Source organism: Diabrotica undecimpunctata, chromosome 5 (genome assembly GCF_040954645.1).
Source record: "Diabrotica undecimpunctata isolate CICGRU chromosome 5, icDiaUnde3, whole genome shotgun sequence".
Taxonomy (NCBI): Eukaryota; Metazoa; Arthropoda; class Insecta; order Coleoptera; family Chrysomelidae; genus Diabrotica; species Diabrotica undecimpunctata.
The window spans coordinates 88,406,218-88,429,107 of record NC_092807.1 but is presented as its reverse complement, the minus strand read 5'-3'; the positions used below and the strand labels follow the sequence as shown (position 1 = coordinate 88,429,107).

Here is a 22,890-nt window from a genome sequence, read left to right as displayed (position 1 = left end):
CCGTTGCAGAGGTACTTGTTAAAGAATTCTTTAGCCGATTTGGTGTTCCTTTGGAGATCCACTCCGACCAAGGGCGAAATTTCGAGTCAACCCTTTTCCAAAACGTTTGTAAATTGATTGGTGTCAATAAGACCAGAACGACACCCCTGCATCCTCAATCAGACGGAATGGTCGAGAGAATGAACCGAACAATGGGCAAACACCTGTCCAAAGTTGTATCAGAACATCAAAGAGATTGGGACCAGCACATTCATTTATTCCTAATGGCCTACCGCTCGGCCGTGAATGAAACTACAGGCCAGACTCCAACCTGCCTGATGTTAGGTCGTGAAGTTCGTTTACCCTGCGACCTAGAGTTTGGCTGCAGACCTTCCGAAGAACATGTTGCAAGCGAAGATTATGTCGACCGCCTGAAGTTAAGAATGAACAACATTCATGAACTTGCCCGACAACACATCCAGATAGCCAGTGACAGAATGAAAGATCAATATGATTCTCGATGTAAGAGTGAAAGCTATGAAGTAGGTGATCTTGTTTGGCTTTATAATCCACAACGTCGTCGAGGCTTGTCTCCCAAACTGCAAAGACAATGGGAAGGTCCATATGAAATTAAAAAGAAAATAAATGACGTAATATACCGAATTAAGAAGTTGCCGAAAGGTAAACCAAAAGTAGTTCACATAAATCGTCTTGCACCATATGCTGGCTCAAATGAAACAGAAGAAGCACGAACCCTTCAACATGAGATCAAAGATGACCGGCGACCAAGCTTTAATGAATTTATGTCAAATTACGCAGAGAGAAAGAGTGCTAGATTCGGCGTGACCACAGAAGTTCAGCAGGATCTTTTTAGTGTTCCGCATAACGTCTCTCTAGCCCACTGTGTTGCCCAAGATCTTGAGATGACTAAAGGAATCTCATCCGTATTTTATAAGAAATTCGGTCGTTTGGACGAGTTAAAAAACCAGCAGCCTAAAGTTGGAAGAGTACTGAGATTAGAAGATGGTTCCCGATCTTTGCTGTATATGGTGACCAGGAAGTCTTATACAGACAGGGCAAGCTACGAGGATATATGGCGTGCTCTAACTAATTTGAAGAAAATTGTGTGCAATTACGACATCAAGAATTTGGCCTTACCCAAGATAGGCCATGCACTAGATAATCTGGACTGGAAGATTGTCAGAAGCATGCTTGAAGTGATCTTCCGAGACACCGGCGTACGAATTACTGTGTGTTGCATTAACCCGATGGGATCGTATCCTTCAAAGTCAGTAGACTGTTATTTCTTTCTAAAGGGTTCATGCAGAGCGGGAGAGTCCTGTAGATTCCGCCATGCTGTGCCTACCGGAGTTGCTGATCGGGACGATCAGATTTAAGAGGGGAGCAGTGTTACGAACATACTTTTGGCATGGCCCAGGTAACGGTTGCATTGCATCTCTAATACTCTCGAAAGTTCGCGGCGTATCGAGTGCGAGAGAGAATAACCGGTCACGTAGGTGAATTAGAGGTGGGACAACGCCAGAATATTCTCGAAACCAGTAACTGTAGTATATATAGGTAACAATGTTAGAAGTAGAGTTAGTTGATAAGAGAGTACCGAACTGTAAACTTATAAATAAATATATGTATATAAATTCGAACCGCTCGTTTTATTTAATCACGCTACAATACATTATAATAATGAAAACCATCGGTATTGCGCGTGAAAAATACAAAAAAATGGATTTTTTCGACTTCCAATAAAGCAATTTTCTCCATTTTTTTTTAATCCGATGTAATTCGAACAGAACCGACTAAAAAACGCATTATTAAATGATGCAGCGATGCTTTAGTTTTGTTATAAATAACTGAACCTCTAAAAATCATACGAACAAACTGAATTTTTCTAAAAATGTTAATTTTAGTACCCCAAAAAATAAGCAAAAAAGTTAAATATTCCTACTAACCCCGGCTTCCCCCTAAAATTATACCCGCATCGTAGGGAAAAAATCGTTTTACCATGAATCTGTGCCGCAGAAAAAAGTATTTTAAATAAAAAGAGTAGCTCAGATAATTTTGAACAAAAATGTTTATTAGAATTTTTTGTGTAACATAAACCGTTCTCTCAAAAGTATCACTTGAAGCGAAGCGGCCATGTGCGCGAAATCAATTTTAAATGATATTTGTATCAATTTGACGGTAAAAATTGCAATTACTATTTTTTATTGGAAATAAGCCCCAATTTAAGTTCAAAATAAGTTTATTGACGTTTCAATTTTTAATTCGGAAATCGTTTTTAAAATACAAATCATTAATAAATTAAACAAATTGTGTTTTTTGTTACTTTTTGAAAAATCCTGTAATAATTTAATTTTGTAAAAGACAACCACATGCAATGATCACAGTAAAATTCTCCTATTAGCGATTCCATAGTAAGTTATGAAGAAAACACCAGTAAAAACCTCATAATACTATTCCGACATGGTAAGTATTTGGTCTTACATTTAGTTTACTCTCAATAAACACTTACTTACTAATAGTGGTATTTTGTGGCATTCTGTCGAGGAAATTGTGACGCAATTGGTCTCATTTAGCATAATTAGATCCGCTTATTTGATTCTTCTCTTTTTACCATCTGTTTCTTTTAGGACTATACTTTAATCGGTTCATTGAACCCTATGTCCATTTTCCCATGCGTGTTTACATATTTGAGATCTATCAAATTCTCTATTTTTAATATAAGATTGATGTTCACGTATTCTAACATTTAATGGTCTTGATCCTAAATCACCTAAATAAAAATGATCGCAGCCACAAAGTATTTCATAAATGAATTTTGTATTGAATTTACTTCCTATCGTTTTAAGTTTTTCTGATAATCCTTTTATGTATGGTATTGTTATTTTCCTCGTATTATTCCTTATGTATGCTGTAGGATAATTCGATATCGTATGATAATTGTAATAATAATAATAAAAAATAATTCGATAATTAATAAAAAATTCGATATCCTTTTGGTCAGAGTATTCTATCAACGAAAATCAAAAAGTGTTTTAAAGGCGAAGAGTGCAGTATTCTTACCAAATTTTTGCATGGTGACGCAATTAAAGTCAGTTTTTATAAAAGTGTTAAATAATAAACGTTGCGCAATTTTTGCCATTTTTTATGATTCTCATAAGATCATTAAAATTTAATACTTTTCCATTAACCGATCACTATGGAATTTGAAATGTCTGATCTCATGAGAATCGTAAAAAATGGCAAAACTCGGTCAACATTTATTTATTTAACACTTTTATATCAACTGACTTAAATTGCTGGAAAATTAAAAAAATTGCATAAGAAAGCTGCACTCGTCACCTTTAAACTGCTTTTTCATTTTTGTCTATAGGACAATCTAATCAAAAGATATCGAATTTTTACCGTCGAATTGATACCAATTTTATTTAAAATTAATTTCGCACGCGTAGGCGCGTCACTTCAAGCGTTATTTTTAAGAAAACGGTCTATTTTACACAAAAAGTGCTAATAAACATTTTGGTTCAAATTGTTTCAGCTACTTTTTTTATTTGAAATGTTTTTCTACGGCGCACTGGCTCTTGGTAAATCCATTTTTTCCATCCAAAAATATTTTTTCCGTTTTTACCCTACGAGGTCGCGTGGTTCTAGGCTAGGGGGAAACCGGAGGCTAGGAACAGTAAACTTTTTTGCATATTTTTTTGGATCCCAAAATAAACATGTTTAGAAAGATTCAGCTTGTTAGTAACCTTTTTACAGGTGGCTCTATTCGAGATACGTCGAAAATGAAGAACATTGTTTCATTGGAAGCCGAGAAAATACATTTTTTTGCTATACCAATTTTGATATTTAAAATTCAATTTGCTTCAACCAAATTTTTTTGGTATTTTTCACACGCAATACCGATGGCTTGGAAAAATAATTTAAAATGCAAAATTATTACGCAAAATCTGTTAAATCAACTTAAATTAAATTTTGTAGGCTGTTTTATTATGTTATAAAGATTTTTTAGACGAATTATGAAGGTCCCAAGTGCACTCTATGTGGTTGAAAAAACATTTAATAAGAAATGGCTTGTGTCCCCCTCTTTTTTTGTATTTATTACTATTTTTGGTATGTTATAGAAAACTCAATTGTCGCTATTTTATTTCTGTACTTTGTGTTTTGCTTTGCTTCAAAATGAATTTTTTTAAAGTTATAAACAAGAAAAGTAAAAAAAAATCGGTTTTTTGGTAATACTTAAATATTTTAATTTTTTTATTAATATTCCCGACTTATTAGAGAGGAAAGATAAGTCAATTATTATTACCGAAGTTATCAAATAACATTTTCTGCAAAAATCCGAATGCTATCTCTCACATCCAAATTTAGTAGTATTTTCACAGATCCGCCCTGGTGTACTAGTTATGTAACTTAAAAATAGCCACATAATAATCTAGACGATATGATTAGGAAATATGAATAAAACAATTTAGAAAAAACGCAATATATAACGGCAAGACTTATAATTAAATAATGGCGCAATTATAAAACACACGTCAGCATACAAGTACTTCTTCTAAAGGTGCCCATCTTCTATTTATGTTGGCGAATACATTGACCCATTTTATTTTATTCACAACAGCTGGAAGTAGAACAATTAAGATTAGACCAGTTCATTTCCTAAGATTGGCCAGCCAGGATATACGTCTGCGTCCAGGGTGTTTCTTACTCTCAATTTTGCCTTATAGAATCAACTATAGAAGTCGCTATTTATTACTAAGCATAATGTGGCCAAAGTAAGACAGTTTTTCGTTCTTTACACTGTTAATAATTTCGGTTTAATGTTATTTAACTTCTTCTTCTTAAAGTGCCCTCTCCTCAATGGAGGTTGGCTACTACAATTTTAAACTCTTCTCTATCTTCAGCTGTTCTTATTAGCTGTTCAAAATTTAGCCCTGTCCATTGTCGGATGTTTCTGAGCCACGATAGTCTTTTCCTTCCTAGGCCTCTCTTTCTCTCGATTTTTCCTTTCACTATAAGTTGGGCATATTGGTACTTATTATTTCTCAGTATGTGGCCTAGGTATGATGTTTTTCTAACTTTTACTGTGTTAAAAAGTTCTTTTTCCTTGCCTATTCTATGCAGTACTTCTTCGTTTGAGGTATGCGATGTCCATGAAATTTTGAGTATTCTCCGGTAGATCCACATTTCAAAGGCCTCCAATTTATTTACGGTTGATGTTTTAAGGGTCCACGTTTCACCTGCATATAGAAGAGTCGACCAGACGTAGCATTTTGATAAACGTAGTCGAATTTCGAGTTTTATTCGAGAATCACAAAGCAGTTTTTTTATTTTTTCGAAAGATTTTCTGGCCTGTTCTATTCTCGATCTTATTTCTAGATCAGGATTTAGGCTGCTATCGATCCAACATCCCAGGTACTTAAATCTATTGACCTGTTCTAAAATGTGCCCATTTATTGTGCAAGGTTGAGGTACGTTTTGGTTTTTTCGGATTGACATCACTTTGGTTTTTTTAATGTTTATTTTCATACCAAATTGCTCAAAGCTCGAGTTGGTCTTGTCGATGAGTCGTTGTAGACCTAAGTCGGAATCCGCAATTAACACTGTATCATCGGCGTATCTGATACTGTTGATATTTACGCCATTCACATTGACTCCATCCTTGGAATCCTCCAATGCTTCTTTAAATAGAAACTCGGAGTAAAGATTAAACAGCAGAGGCGACATAACACATCCCTGTCTAACTCCCCTCCTAATTTCTACTTCTGCGGATGTGGAACCTTGTATCCTAACTCTGGCGTTTTGGTTCCAGTACAAGTTTTTTAAGAATTTGATGTCTTTTCCATCTAAACCGACTTCTTGCAAACGTTCTAATAGTAGGTCGTGTCTTACTCTACCAAATGCTTTTTCGAAGTCTATAAAGCATATAAATATATCTTTCTGTTGGTCGTAGCATTTTTGGGCGAGAACTAGTAAACTGAACAGGGCTTCTCTCGTTCCCATGCCGGCTCTGAATCCAAACTGATCGTCTCCGATGATTGTTTCGCACTTTCTATAGATACTATGTACGATTTTTAGTAGGACTTTTACTGCATGACTCATAAGGCTTATCAGACGGAACTCATTGCAGTGTTGTGGGTTTGGCTTTTTTGGTAGTGGGATGAATATTGACTCCAGCCAATCTTGGGGTATTTTACCTGTATCATAAATGCGATTGAATAAAAGGACAAATATTTCGATATTTTCTTCACTGATTAATTTTAACGTTTCTGGGTATATTCCGTCTGGACCTGTATTCCATATCTCTTGTTTTCCTTTTCGAACTGTTATATTTTGTTAACTAATTAATATCTATTTTTTACCTATCTGTTTTTGATCTACACTTTTTTACCATCTATATCCTTACCCACCCCAATGAAGCTCCCTGACTTGAGCAACGAGGTCTTCGTTAAGTAATGTGAACGAGATGCTTTTTATTATCAACTTATGTCAGCTTTTCGCCACAAGGTAACAGTAAATTTAATTTTGAATAACTTTCCTGTAGATGTATATGTACGAAAAGTGCATATAATTCATCCAAATGCACCCTAGTACATAGGGATTAATTCACCCCTTTCTAAAAAACGCACCATATTAAATGGTACTCATTCCGCGCTTTTTACTTATTTTTGGGTCTATTCACCATATGGAACAATAAAACCCCTTTAACGTTGTAGATCCTTTCTAAAGTACATAATCAATAACATAATAGTCGAAAACGTACAATTTGAGATTTAAAAGTAAAAGAAAAAATAGAAATACCTTTAACAGTAACTCTCGATTTAGAATAACGAATGAGTAACAATTTACTTCGAGTGGTTCCTTGATTTGTAATAAAATCATCATTAACAGACAACAGTTGTTTTTATCCCATTGGTACCATTTGCAGTGTAAAATATTTTTAAGAAGATTGTCGCACTAAAATAAAATATAATATTTAATTTATTGTTTATATAAATATTCATAACATTGAAGACGTAAATAAATATTAAATAGAGTTTTATTTCCTACAGACCGATTGCTAATACTATAAATCAATATTTAAAACAGTACGGTCGAAAATAATTTGAAAAATAAAAAACAATGGGTTTTTATCAGAATATTCGTAATACCTATGGAATCCACACTGTAAAGTTAATGGTCAACATCAAACCAGCAGCTTGCAAAATATACCAACAGAAGAATATTTCTATTACGATGCAGAAAAAGAAACTACCAATACAAACCTATTTTTAAACAAAAAAATTGAAAACTTTATATTAACATTAAATCGCAAAACTTTATCTTTGGAGATTAAGGTAACATGCAATAAAATTTCATATTTTATTCGTACCATAACAAACATAAAAATTGAACTAAAAAATCTTGTTCCCATTGCAATTTTCAGTGAATACTCTAATCGATTAAAATCCAGTTTTGAATCGACTTTTAAAAAAACTAAACAACGAAACATTAACAAATTTAATGCGTTAATAAACAATTTAGACACAAATGTACTTTTCCTAAACAACTCAAAATGGTTTAAAAATATTTCGACAATTGACATACCACCAGATATCTCAGACTTGTTATCACTCGGTCCAAAATTTGGTGTCTCATGTAATAACAAAGATATAAATATACAACATTTTTTAGCTGGCATCGAGAACATCATCGAAGATATACCCAGCATATCTAAAGATTTACTAAGAGCAAAGGTAACCAATATAACAACGAATTTTATTCAAAATCCTAACACCGTAAAATTCTCTCAACAACATTTTATAAGACAAAAAAATTTCTCAAGGATCACCCTGACATACATTCTAGCGGCAGATAAAGGAGGATGTACCGTCGCAATGGACAAATTAGACTATATTCAAAAAGTAGATACTTTTCTACAAGATAATACAACATACACCCAAATTAACAATGATCCAACTACCTCCATCCAGAAAACATATAATAAATTAATAAAAACTTTAAAGAACGAAAATAAGCTTACAGAATAACAAGCTAAAGAACTAAAAATTTACAATTCTGACATACCCAAATTATATGGCCTACCAAAAATACATAAAGCGAATATACCATTACGTCCAATTGTTAGTATGTACTATAAACTCCACAACTTACAACCTATCCAAATTCTTGGGAAATATACTTACACAGACATTTGAAAATGAGCCAAGTTGCAATACAAAAGATACATTTTCTTTTGTCAATGCTGTAAATGGGATTCAGCTACCATATAACTATGTTTTGATCTCATTCTAACATCTCAATAAAGTTAATCATTGAAATCATACAAGAAAAATGGTCTAAAATAGAACAATTCACATCCTTATCAAGAAAAGACTTCCTGTCATTAATGACATTCTTATTTGACAGCATATATTTTTGTTTTTGTGATAAATTCTATAAACAAATATTTGGAACACCAATGGGCAGTCCTATTAGCCCTATTTTAGCAACAATTATCCTAGACCATTTATTAGACCTTGGAATCTCAAAATTGCCGTTTTCACTAGCATTTATTTATAAATTTGTTGATGACATAATATGCAGTGTACCATTCAACCATATTCAGACAGTACAAACGATCTATAATTCACTCCATCAAAATATTCAATTCACTGTCGAGTATGAAAATGAAAATAGTATACCTTTTTTAGATACCAAAGTCATAAGAACTAATGACAACAGAATCATATTAGATTGGTATCAAAAAGATACTGCATCCGGCAGATTTATAAAATTATATTATTATTCTAATCATCCTAGAAATCAAAAATTCAACACAATTGTATCTATGAAAAATCGTGTAACGACAATCTGTGATCCGAGTTTCCTAGATGTCAATTTAAAGAAACTTTTTGAAATGTTCTTAAACGATGGCTACCCAAAACATATATTAAAAAAATTTATTTATAACACTCACTTTTACAATAGAGCTTTAATAAATAATCCACAACCAGTTTCATACAAAAAAATATCTTACATACAAAATTTAACAGACCAAATTGTCCCACTTTTCAAAACATTTCCGAACATTAAATTAATTAAATACAATAAATACACTTTTAAATTCAAGGTTATTCTCAAAAATAAAAGCTAAAACTCCAAATTCACTAATGTGTAATATAATTTACGGAATAAATTGCAGTCAATGTCAAAGTTGTTATATTGGTCAAAGTCAACAGTGGCTTAAACAACGTGTAACTCAACACAAAAGTGACTGTAACAGACGAAAAAACTCTTGTGCCTTAGTGGAGCACTACTTGAAGACAGGACATAACTTTGACTTTAATAATGTAAAAATCTTGGAACAAGTTGATAATTATAAAAATCGACTTTTCCTTGAAATGGTACACATTAATAAAACTCCTGAATCTATCAATTATAAGAAAGACACCAACCATTTAAGTAATATCTACTGCAACATACAAAACAATATATGATATGATAGATCTTAACCTGTAAAAACAAACTCAGTAATCCTCTAGTAACTCTACCTACAATTTTTTTTCATTTCTAAATATCGGTATTACAATAACTGACTACGTACCATCAATTACATTTTATAATCAATTTACCATGTTCCTGATTCTTTCTCAATTCTCTACCATAAATCTTTTCACTTTATAATACTGTCATAATAATTTTTTATTTTAGCGTATTCACTAAAAATTGTACAATGGGAATTCACTCTATAAAATATTGCGGTTACCATAACTCCTAAATAAATTAAAATTAAACAAAAATGTCATTTATGTAGATATGTTAATTTTTTTTTTTAAATTTTTACTCTTATAGTTGTAAGTATTGAAATATTCACTTTGTTTACATATAATATTTATTCTAATAAATTTACAGTTTTTTCCTGAAGAAGTCACAAAATCGTGACGAAATATTGAGACATACAACAAATAGAGTTTTATTTCATACAGGCCGATTGCTGATACTATAAATCAATATATATATATATATATATATATATATATATATATATATATATATATATATATATATATATGTGTGTGTGTAACTATAATTATATATATATATATATATATATATATATATATATATATATATATATATATATATGTGTGTGTGTGTGTGTGTAACTATAATACCTGTTGGGTCTCCTACGATTTGAAGTTTCCAGAAGAAGGTCGAATGAAAACCAGTCCGGGTGACCTTCTCGTCTGTTCGAAGGGAATCGCCGGAATTCTAGCCGGTTGTTTAGTATAAATATAGAGGAACCTTTTATTTAAGTCACAGTTAGTTTTGAATATGAAGTCGAGTTTTTAGTCCGAAATAAATATTGTAAATAAATGATATAAATTAAAGTAGTTTTGTTCTAGTTCTTAGTGATAAGTGTAAAACTGTAATAAATATATAAAGATTCTAATAAACTTGTAAGTGTTATAAATGTAGAACCTTTAATAATAAATAAAGACAATAAATTAGATTAATAAAAATATTACAGTGGTGTCAGAAAAGTGGAATAGTAAATAAATAGTGAAAATGACTATGATTTATGTGCTCACAGTTACGAATTTAAGAAGACATCTCGAGGATAGGGAATTAGCTTCTACCGGAAAAAAGGCTGAGTTAGTCCAACGACTAAAGAACGCTTTGGAGGAAGAGGGTTTAGATCCGGAAACTTATATATTTGAAGATAAACATGATGCTGTCATCTCGTCGATTTCGGATTTAGAGAATAAAGTTTCTGACGATACATATTTCGAAAGTTTCTTTTGATGTAGCCAAAGTTTCTGATGATGTAGCCAAAGTTTCTGGTGACATCGCATCATTAGAGAACAAAGTTTCTAACGAGATTTCTTCTCTGGAAAGCAAAGTTTCTGCTAACATATCTAAAGTCACTTCTTAGATGTCTGCCCTCGACGATAGAATGTCTACGTTAAAAAACAAAGTTGCTGCCGATATGTTGGCCTTCGAAGAAAAGATGAAAGAGATGGAAAGGAAGATGGAGGAAACAGGAACAGCAGAGAGGAAACAATCCAATTACAGTAGAGACAAAAGAAGACGATAAGAAATGTAAGTTGGAAACACGGCCGAAATTTGAAGGAAGTGGAGGTTCTGTTCGTGTTAAAGTCACAACTTTCGACGAAAAATCGTCATGGAACAACTACATGAAACAGTTCGAATCAACTGCAAGAGCGAATGGATGGTCTGAAAAAGAAAAGGCTGTAAACCTGACTATCGCTCTTCTAGAATATGCCTTAGATGTGCTTCAGACCATAGCCGTAGAGGAGACGGATGAACAACTGAAGAAGAGGTTAAATATGCGATATGGCCACGAACATTTGGAGCATGTATATCAGTCACAGCTTAAAAATCGAAGACAGAAGAAAGATGAGGCCCTTCAAGAATATGAGGTAGATATTGCTTTGGTTACCTCATTAAGGTTGTAAGTAGTGAATTTTTTAATTAATTATACCAACGCCAACAATTTATTCATCACATTTGTAGCTCCCTGATGAAGGACATAACCAGTGTCCGAAAGCTTGGAATAAAAATTTAAAAGAGTACACGTTTCATTTTTTATTGTTGCAAACCCACTATTTAACGTTTACTTCTTTATATATATACAGTGGAACCTCGATTATCCGTCTCTCTATTAACCGTCACCTCTGTTAACCGTCAGGGTCCATACATAAGTTATATTGACTATTGTACACGTACTATATGTACACGTGCAGTTATGCCAGCACCGCATTTTTTTATGTAAATAGTTTTTGTTCTTATTTCAATCAGTGATTGTGTCACTTAGTCGTTTGATCAATTAAGTTTTGAAAAATGGAGCCTTCCACATCTGGAGCATCAAAAAGAAAACGTTTGTTTTGTCAAGTGAAACAAAAATAAAAATTGCTGCAGAACTAAAGAAAGGTGTTTCTGCTGTCGCATTGAGCAAAAGTATGATGTTTCGAGAACAACAATCAATGATTTAAAGAAAAATGCTGAAGGAATTGAAAAGTATGCTTCGCAAATGGAATCGTTGGATGGCCGGGTGAAACATCGTGAGACAATGAAAAAGGCCACAAATGAATCACTCGATACAGCTCTGTATTTGTGGTTCGTTCAAAAAAGAAGCGAAGGTGTTCCTTTGTCTAGACCAATTGTTGCCTAAAAAGCGTTGTTTTTCAACATGAAATTGAATGGCGATCCTTCATTCAAATGAAGCAGCGGTTGGTTGGAAAAGTTCAAAAATCGCCACGTTATACGGGAATTGAAAATCGAAGGTGACAAATTGAGCGCAGCTCAGAAGTATTGAAGTCGTTGACGGATATAAAAGAAAGTTTCAAGCTATGATCGATGAATATGGTTTGACACGCGATCAAGTGTTCAATGCGGATGAAACTGGTTTAAACTACAAAGAATTGACTACGAAAACACTCGCTGCACTGTCTGAAAAATATGCACCCGGATTTAAAACGCAAAAGCAACGAGTCACAGCAATGATGTGTTTAAATGTAAGTGGTAACCATCGCCTTTCTTTATTATTGATTGGTACGGCAAAAAGAACACGTTGTTTCAAGGGCATAAATATGAACGCACTTTCCGTTAACTACTACGCACAACATAATGCATGGATGTCCCAGGAAATACTCGCTAACTGATTCAAACAGTTTTCTAATGTCTTGTTTTTAGGTTTTTTTACCGGACGTTCGACAATACTTGCAAGCAAAAAATTTGACACCAAAGGCGATTCTCATTTTGGACAATGAACCTGCCCATCCTGAAGCCGGTATGCTGCGAAGTGACGAAGGGAATATCACGTGCTCTTTTCTGCCTGCGAATACAACATCATGGATACAGCCAATGGATCAATCGGCCATTGAAACATTCAAAAGAAGATACAGAAAAAAATGTATTCAAAACCTAGTTATGGAAGAGCAATATTTTTTGCCAGAATACTGGAAAGCATACAATTGAAAACACGCAATCGACAATGCTGTTGATGCTTGGGCTGATGTTTCGGAAGTAACGCTGAAAAGAGCGTAGAATAAATTATGTGACAGCTGAGCGTGATGCGGTAACAAATGAAGTTATGGCTGAATCAACTGTTTTGTTTTCGTTGCCTGAAGATGACATAAACATCAAATTGCTTAGACTGTACTAACATAAATAAATCCACAAATAAAATTTGAGAGTTATACCATGAATTTTTATTTTTTTAATGTTCTGTTAACCGTCTTTTCGATAATCCGTCATACCCTTGGTCCGATGCCCTGACGGATAATCGAGGTTCCACTGTATATATATATATATATATATATATATATATATATATATATATTTGGTTTCCTTCGACATGGAAGATATCGGAATATTCTTTTATTAACTTTAATATTAAATTTCTTTCCTCGAAATTCATATGATCTGTTCGAACTTTAGACATATCGAATTTAAATTCTTCAGCATGTATGTATTCCCGGCTTTATAATAATTTAATTTTATTTTACTCTGCGAAGTAATTAAAACATTATTGGCCAAATCAATTTTTGCATTTAATTTTTTTAAATTATCGAGGCCTAATAGGCAGTGAAAATAGTCATGGAATTTAAAAACGCAATAACTTAAATTTAGTTTATTTTTAGTATTAAAAATGTTTGATAAGGGAATTTCAGTACAGTAATTTTCTTGTTTTGCTCCAAGAGATTGCTCCATTTGAAAAGGTTTACGAAAAATTGAATTTTTAAAATATTTGTCAGCGACCTCTGGGGTTACAAACGATTTTGTGCTCCCAGTGTCTATTAGTACTTTGAGATTATGCTCGGGAAATACAATGTACGGCAATTCACTTTTGTTATTAATTTATCAGATTTAAAAGTTCAACTTGAGTAATTATGGATTTTCCGAGGCTTCGTTTTCTAAAAAATTATTTTCATTAGTTAAATCAACTTCCTCGGTGTCGCCAATATTATGTAGCTCCTCAGCTATGAGACTTTGTGGTTGACTTGAAAATTTATTATTGAAACGTCTTTGATTTCCAAAATTTGTTGGTCTAAAAGTATTTTGACTAGTGGTACTAATTGGAATTGGGGCTTGAAATCTTTGATTTGGATTTGATTTAAAGACATTACTATTTCTGTTATTTGTAAAAATATTAGTTCCCCTGTTATTATTTGAAAAAGAGGTTGATGCTGATGGTTGTCTTGTTATTTGTTGGAATTGTGTGGAGTTTGTTATAAGTGGGGCTTAAATTCTTTGTCGAGGTTCATTGACTGTAAAGGATCTGTTCGTTTGAGGAAATTTTTGTTGAAAGTTAAGACTTGGTCTTGGATTACGATTATTTTGAAAATTTGTCTTTGTTTGGCTATAATGTGAAGAATTCTTTTTATTTAGATAAATTTGAAAATTGTTAGTTAAAATACTTGTGTAGAATTTAAATCCTTAGGGTTTTTAGTTCGCATGAAGGTGCCAAGTGGTTCTTGTAGACCACGTAATAATACAACTACACATGCTGAAATGTGAATATCAGTTTCAGTTTTTACTTTTGCTAATATGCTAGACATTAGATATTCATTCTGAAAATCATCTGAATCAACTGTATTATAAAATTTATTAATCAATTTTTCACAGATTTCCACGAATCTAGGAAGTAATGTATTTTCTCCGTGGCCATCTGGAATCATGTCAAGATATTCCTTTTTAATTGTGGGATTGTCATTTTTCTTTTGTTTTTCAAGTAAAAATTTAAATTATAAGTATGATTATTTATTAAAGAGGAATTAGAATGTAACGTAAAATTTTGCCTACCACATAGGGTATTATTATGGGGATTGAAAGTTGGAGACAGAAAATATTGGGGTGGAGATAGGGCAAGCAAAATAAACGAAGCTTATGCGAACGGCACTCAGGGTTTATTTGGAGTAGCTGGGTCGTGGATAAGTAAATGGCAAGGGGGTTGGATTGGGGCAACTACAAAAAATGAAACAAAGGGGTGCTTACATAAGTCTCTTGAAACAAACAAAACAAAGCACAACAAAGACCTCTAGCAATTTAAATTGGACGCTACTTCGAGGTGTCAAATTATAACTATTACAACAACTAGTTGTAACTATTGAAATAATTATTAGAAATAAAAAATATATCTTAAATGAAACTCAAAAAAAGGGTTAGAGAGTTAGTTAAGAGAAGTAAACAAAATGGTTTAGAAAAAAAACTAAACATTTATTGTTGTCTCACTCTAGTTTTCGGTATATTCTGCAAAACAAACCAATTTGGGACATTCCCACTAAAATTTAAAACTTAACATAAACTTTTTTCAAAAGATGGAAAAGGGAAAAATCTGTAAACATTTTTAACTCCTAGCTGAGCGCTTTCGGCTTACAAAGCCATCTTCAGACCTCTGCTACAATAGAACAATGATGTAAATTACTACATAATTTTAATTCAACAATGATTGACTTGCGTCAAATATTAAAGTATCCTACTAAGGGAGATCATATGGTAAGAAAATTACAGAAAAATGTTGGTTCTATTTTATTTTTTCTAATTTGTCAATGAAAAAACGCAAAATGAACACTGCACTGGACAAAATACACTGGACTCCACAAGTAACACATTAAAAAATTTGGTTATGGTACGGGTGTCAGGACTCGACCATTTATTATAGTTGAAGTAGCAGATAGAATGAGCAAAATTGAATGTCAGCCTTTTAAATAATTCTTCAAAGATGAAAATTGAGATGTCATTAGAAAATTAAGATATTTAAATTATCGAAAAATTGCTGAATTGAAATTCATAATGAAAGAAGACATGTATCGAAGGCTTTCCAAAATTAAGTTTTTTAAATCTTGCTTTCTATAGCATCATCATAAAAAATATTTTGAAAATTATCTTGTGGTCAAAGTAGTTTCAATCAACAAGTTATCCCTAAAATAAATTATTTAAACATAAATAAGAAACTAGATTGTAATGTTTCTACGTATGATAGGTGAGTGTTTTAAAAAATTGTATCTCTTGATTGGAATTATAAGAATTTTAAGTAAAAATTGAAAATTTTTCTTGTTTCAATGAAGAATAACTTGTCCAATGATTGATTACAAATAATTCTTATAAATTAGTAATGAAATTTAAAAAAGTAGAATATAGTTTTTAATATTGCATGAGTTCACTCTTCTTCCCTAAAGTCTCCCACAATAACTTAAAAAGAGGTTTATAATTGCAATTGAGATTGATTTGTGTGTTTAAGTAACAATTAGGGTTCAGTTTCATTTCTTTGGATATCTCAAGGTCTTCTAAAAGCTTAATAAGTCTAAAATTTTGATTTGGGATGTTATGTATTTTACTGTTTTTGGTAGGAGAAAAGGAATGATTATTAAATTTAATGTGATGTCCAAAGTTTGATTTATCTGTGTTATTGAGATGTTCTTTGCTTATTTGAGCCAGGGTTCTCATTGATCTACCCACGTATGTTATGTTACAATCACCACAAGATATTTGTAAATACCACTTTTGTTTTGTTCATCAATTTTGTTCTTAGTTTTTCTAAAAATAGACTTAACGTTGTGTTTGGTTTTAAAAGAGATGTTTAAGTTACTGATTTTGCTACAAAGTCCTCTTGATATTTTCCCGAATTTAAATAGAAAAGATTCTATCCAACAACTCATTTATTCTACTTAACAAAAATCCAATGAACAAACTTATAAGTGACCTTTACTATGGTCTCTTTTGATGTAACAAATCTTTTCACTATTATTCCCAGACTAGATACCATTCCAATCATCAATAACCTCTTACTCGCAAAACCTCGACCCCAATAAATGTTCACAAATTACCTCTCTACTCCAATTCTAGTCCAGTCGTCAGAGGCTAAAAATCATACGAACAAGGTGAATTTTGCATAGAACATTAATTTTGGGACCCCAAAAAAGATGCAAAAAAAGTTTACCACTTTTACCCCTGGGTTATTCCTAAAACCCCCCTTTGCAACGCAAAAAAATCGATTTACTAAGAATCTGTACACCGTAGAAAAAAATGTTTCAAATAAAAAATGTAGCTGAGATAATTTTAAATCAAAATGTTTATAAGCATTTTTTGCGTATAATGAACCGTTCTCTCAGAAACAACGCTTTAAGCGACCGTCGATTTTGCATGTCAGTTACTCGCGCGAAATCAATGTTCAATAAAATTTGTATCAGCTCGATACAAATTGTAAAAATTCGATATCTTTTGATCCAAATGACCTATTGACAAAAATCAAGATGTGACTTAAAGGCAAAGAGTGCAGCTTTCGTATGTAGTTTTTTTTTATTTTGCCAAGAGAAAACTCATTTTTTATAAAGGTGTTAAATAAATTAACGTGGCGCGATTTTTGCCATTTTTTACGATTCTCCTGAGATCAATAAAATTGATCTCTTTCATTGACTAGTTGTAGTAAAATTTCCATTTTTGAGATCAATATTTAAAACCTATGACATGAAATTTCAATTTTAATTTGTGCCAATAAATATGAGACATTTGAACTATGAATAAAAAACGCAGAATTTAATGTTTTACATTACAAATGATTGTCCGTCAAGGAAAATGCCTCCAAGATGACTGTTTTGGATGTAGTTTATAGCAAAAGCTTGGTTCTTTTGAAAAACGTACTAGTGTATTTAAAAAACAATTAAACATTTTAAATCGTTTATTATGCGATAGTTAAAATATACCGTTTTTACGCATATTTCAAATGACCCACATTTGTTGCCAAAACTCAAAACTAAAATTTCGTGTTACCTAGTAGTCTAAACTTTATAGTGGCCAGTCAATGAAAGGGATAGATTATATTGTTCTCATGAGAATCATAAAAAATGAAAAAATCGCGCCACGTTTATTTATTTAACACCTTTTTAAAATCTGAGTATACTTGCGGCAAAATACAAAAATTGCACACGAAAGCTGAACTTTTTACCTTAAAAACGCATTTTGATTTTGTCGATAGGACACTTGACTCAAAAGATATCGAATTTTTACCATCGAGCTGATACAAATTTTATTGAACATTGATTTCGCGAGCGCAACTGACATTCAAAATCGACGGTCGCTTCAAGCATTGTTTGTGAGAGAACGGTTCATTCTAAACAAAAAGTGCTAACAAACATTTTTATTTAAAATTATCTCAGCTACATTTTTTATTTAAAACATTTTTTCTACGGTGTACAGATTCTTGGTAAATCGATTTTTTTGCGTTTGTACTATCCTAGGTGGGGGGTTTTAGGGGAAACCCAGGGGTAAAAGTGGTAAACTTTTCGGCGCCTTTTTTGGTGTCTCAAAATTAATATTCTCAGCAAAATTCAGCTTGTTCGTATGATTTTTAGAGGTTCAGTGGCATTTTCGTGGGGTATACTTGAATTAAGTTTCCTATAAAACGCCTTCTCTGCATTCTCAAAAAGTATATTGTCGCATTTTCGGTTGTTGCTTACTTTGTATCTCCTTAGGCGGCCTGAATAAACGGAAAGTTTTTGTTTTAATGTGTACAGGCCTTGTTGAGGTGTGTTGTTTTCTGGATTATATTGTGAGTATCTTAGAGTGTTCAGTAATATCTCTTCAGCTCTCTTAATAATTTTTTAACTTCTTATTCCTTGGATATATTACGTTATTTGTCCAATGTCCCTACGCAATGACTCAATTTTCCCTAGAAGCCGTTTTCCCATGTGCCGGAGGCCTTAGTTGTGGACTAATACGCACCTCGATGCTCATCACCCCGCCCCAAAAAATCTTAGATTTTTGCTAATGGCCTAGTGATCTGAAAATGCCATATAGAAACATATAAATACGGGACATTTTCATTTCACGGCCATCCAGTATATACCACTGAGAGAGGTGGCTGAGTAAAGGACAACATACTTCTTCCACCAAGCCACAAAAAGACTCTATAAGACCAGAGATATCCTTGAAAAGAATCAGATCCAGAGGATGTTCAGATTGACTCACAGACTGATCGACCATGTGATCAGGGTCTAGCCGGGTGTTTGCCGAGGACAGCCAATCAGGAAAGTAGGTATGATGCCGAAAAAAAAAAATACCTACAGAAAAAGAAGCCAATGAGTCCAGGACAGAAAAATTCAAGATCCGAGGGCAAGCAGTTCAACTAGTAGGCGGTTCAGAAGCGGGACGTTAAGAAAGAAGGCTGCATTATCTTAAGTTAAAAAATCTTAGGTGTGAAATGTAATTTTTATTAAGGCAATAAACGTTTTTATTTTTATTTTAATTTTTATACAGTGTGTCCGTAAAGTATGGAATAAATTCGATATTTCCTAAATGAAAAGCCTTTTTAAAAAAATCTAGAACACGTGGATTTTTAAATTTAATGTAAATTTTTATCGATCTAAAAATGTCCTAAAATACAGGGTGTTAAATTTAAAAAAAGAGCCGATGTGTACCATCACTGTAATGTGTATCACCTTGTATAATGAAATTTTTTTATAAAATGTTGAACATTACATTTAAAAATCGACGTGTTCTAAATTTTTTTAAAAAGGCTTTTCATTTAGGAAATATCGAATTTATTCTATACTTTACGGACACACTGTATATTCATGGCCAGTCGGGTCTCGGCTCCCATATAGGATTTTCTGCACCCTGGGAGTCCGTTGTCGGGGCTCTGCTTTGGTTCTTCGAACTCTGTGGCTGGACCTTGTCCATCTCCTAAACTGTGTTTCATTTATTTAACATGTTAGAAAGATTGGTCAGAGAAGAAGAGGAAGACCTAGAACAAGGTTCTTTGATAACATCGATGAAGACATGAGAAATATAGGAATACGTGCTTGGCGGAGAAAGGCGATGGATAGGGACGACTGGAGAGAAATTCTTGAGGAGCCTAGGACCCACGTAGGGTTGTAAAACCAGAATTATAATGATAAGAAAGATTGATTATCCACCCAATATGGAATATACGCAGAGGGCACTTCGAAGTCCCTCTGTAAGGCACCGTGGGAATGGATCTTAATGCTCATAACATTATTAACCGCTACCAAGAGTTAACGCTTGGTAGCGGTGGTCTGCCAAGTGGTTTTGTTTCACTAAATTTTTGTACGGTGCATTGCATGCCTTTTCGTTTAACAGGCTGTCATGCAACTCGTTATTGTCCTGCTGTGTATTATCAGGGTGAGTTTCTTGTATGTGAAGCTCAGGAATCTTTTCATTATGGATTTTATTAGGGACTTTTAGTCTACAACTAGCTCTTGATTATGTATTTCTCGTTCGACTTCGCTTCTGATCTTATCGCGTTTAGTCTCTATCATGAGATTATTTCGTATAATTACCCAGTTTTCTCGTTGTTTAGATACTTAGATGTCTGGATACTCTCTGCAAAATCTGGCATACAGATATTGTCGATAGCCGATCGTTTCTTGACCGATTTTTGTCACTTTATAATAAAAACGCAAATTTTCATTCATGGACATAGTCCATTTCATGCGCTGCCTCGAGTTTATAATTTGTTGTTGTTTGGCTCTCTTGTGGTTGTTGTTGTTGGACTGTATCTGATTGTATGACAGGGGCCGCCTCCTCCGCACCCTGCCACCGACATTATTATTAATAACACCGATATTACCTATTAATATATAGCTCACGAAATACCAAAAATAATAAACGTTTTAATTTACTATTTTTATCGAGAATTAATCACAATTTTGTTTTTGGCATTTCAAATTGCAATTCGAAAATCGTTCTGCAAATACAAATATATATATATATATATATATATATATTTATATATATATATATATATATATATATATATATATATATATATATATATATATATATATATATATATATATATACTATATGTATTATATGAATAAATATGCTCCGAAAATTTTTGCGGTGAGTACAATTATTAAACCTAGAGCTAAGAGAAACACTATTACAAGAATTAATATTAAACTCACAGTCTTCCGGGTTAAACCGCGTCGATTATCATTGCGCCAAGCTTTTAACATCCTCTTTGATGTCTTCTTCACGGCTTCCGAGGTCTCAGTCTCACGAGCCTCCAGACACTACTACACTGATCACTACTAATGCATTACTCATAGTAGTCTGGGGGCTCTCGAGACTGAGACCTCGGAAGCCTTGAAGAAGACATCAAAGAGGATGTCGAAAGCTCGGCTCAATGATAATCGAAGCGATTCAACCCGAAAGACTATTGAGTTTAATATTAATTTTTGTAATAGCATTAATTTTAGCTCTAGGTTTGAACTATTTTCGAAGTGGAAATCGAAACCTCAATAATAAACATGTTTTAAATTAAAATCGTTCCCAATAAAAATACTAAATTAATTGAAATACCAGAAGGAAAGAGCTTCAGAACAGTATTAAACGTTTTTATCCATATAAAAAAAGCAAACAATAACAATAAACCAATTATTCAGTTGCTCTAGCATTGTTGGTATTTTTTGACCTGCTAAAAAATTTGGGTTTTTGGGTTTTCGAAGTATTAAAATTAGACGGATTGATTAATATTGTAAAAGGTGCATACCTCAAGTTGCATTTGCTGACCAATTTCTGCTACAACAATGACCATGAAAACAGCAACGATCAACATTACAGTATAATGTATGCAGTCGATAGATCTTGTTGCCTAATAAATGATGTTAAGTATTACATTTTTGAAAATTATTTTAAAATAGATAATGCCAAAACAATTGCAATTTTACTTAAGAATTCTCTTTTTTGTTTATTATAAATTATGTACAGATTCTTTCCCAATGTTTCATATTAAATTATGCCTTTTTAAAAAATAGCATGTATTCCATTAAAAATTACGAGTATCTTTAACATTAATATCAAATTCTATTGACATATACAGTAGAAGTTAAAAAAACCTAAATAAAAGAGTGCTACATATGTACATTAAACAAAGGTAATCTTTCTTTGTCCTCGCCATGACATAATTTTTGTTCATGAGAGCTACTATTGTATTAAAAATGGTTCATAATATCGTCATAATAACTTTTTTTTAGACTTTTTGTTTAAAAATGGGCATATCTTTGCGGCCTTACTAACTGGTGTATACAAATAAAACCGTCTTGTCTACCGCCCAATTGTGGCCATGGTGATGTAAATTAAAAATTAAAGAATCGATCAAATGGAGTAGTTCTTAAATCGTCACTAAATGTGTCAAAGAGTGTACCACAATAGCAATGTCATAATAATTACGTCAATCAATAAAATCGTGGACAGAAAAGTTGATTACTGAATCAACAAATTCCCTTATTTTATTCTCGCGAGTCCGCCAGGGGAGTATTTATACTGTACTGCCAATTCAAAATCGAGGCGTTTGAGATGTGGTTGTATCGAAGGATACTAAAAATTTCATGGACTAGCAGAACCAGAAACGAAGAAGTTCTTCGAAGAATGGGACATCAACGAACTCTATTAAATATTATTAAGAGGCGTAAACTAGAATATCTTGGACATATAATCAGAGGACCAAGATATGAGTTCCTTCGGCTAATTCTCAACGGTAAAATCGAAGGAAAGAAATGGATAGGACGGAAGAAACTCTCTTGGTTGAGGAATTTGCGGCAGTGGACAGGTTTGACAGCGGACCAATTGCTACACGTAGCGCAAGACCGAGATCAGTATAACAATATTATAAGCATGGTAGTCGCCGACGTTCCGTAGGGATAGGGCACTCTAAGAAGAAGAAGCCAATTCATGAAACTTAGTAATTAACATTTTGCTGCGATCGTAACTTTTTGACTTTCACTAGAAGTGGTTAGAAGTTGCTACACAACTACGATACGTACCTACTGATAACCAATATTAATTGTAAGTTAAAGGGAACGCTTATTGGTGATACACCACAAGTCGAAGGAATAATCAGAAGTAAATTTACAGTAA

General features: G+C 32.9%; 2 protein-coding genes across 4 annotated transcripts in view; one reads left to right on the top strand and one right to left on the bottom strand.

Annotated features, from left to right (window-relative positions):
- The window catches only part of LOC140441449 (MORN repeat-containing protein 3-like), a 159,931-nt gene that overhangs the window by 5,990 nt on the left and 131,051 nt on the right, over nucleotides 1-22,890 (bottom strand). For all 3 annotated transcript variants that reach the window (XM_072532184.1, XM_072532182.1, XM_072532183.1), the window contains 2 exons: nucleotides 21,524-21,625; nucleotides 6,802-6,957 (listed from right to left, as the gene is read on the bottom strand). In XM_072532184.1, coding sequence (XP_072388285.1) covers nucleotides 6,802-6,957; nucleotides 21,524-21,625 — 258 coding nt within the window. The remainder of the gene's footprint in view (nucleotides 1-6,801; nucleotides 6,958-21,523; nucleotides 21,626-22,890) is intronic.
- The window catches only part of LOC140441448 (cystathionine beta-synthase-like), a 134,796-nt gene that overhangs the window by 46,874 nt on the left and 65,032 nt on the right, over nucleotides 1-22,890 (top strand). The window lies entirely within an intron of this gene.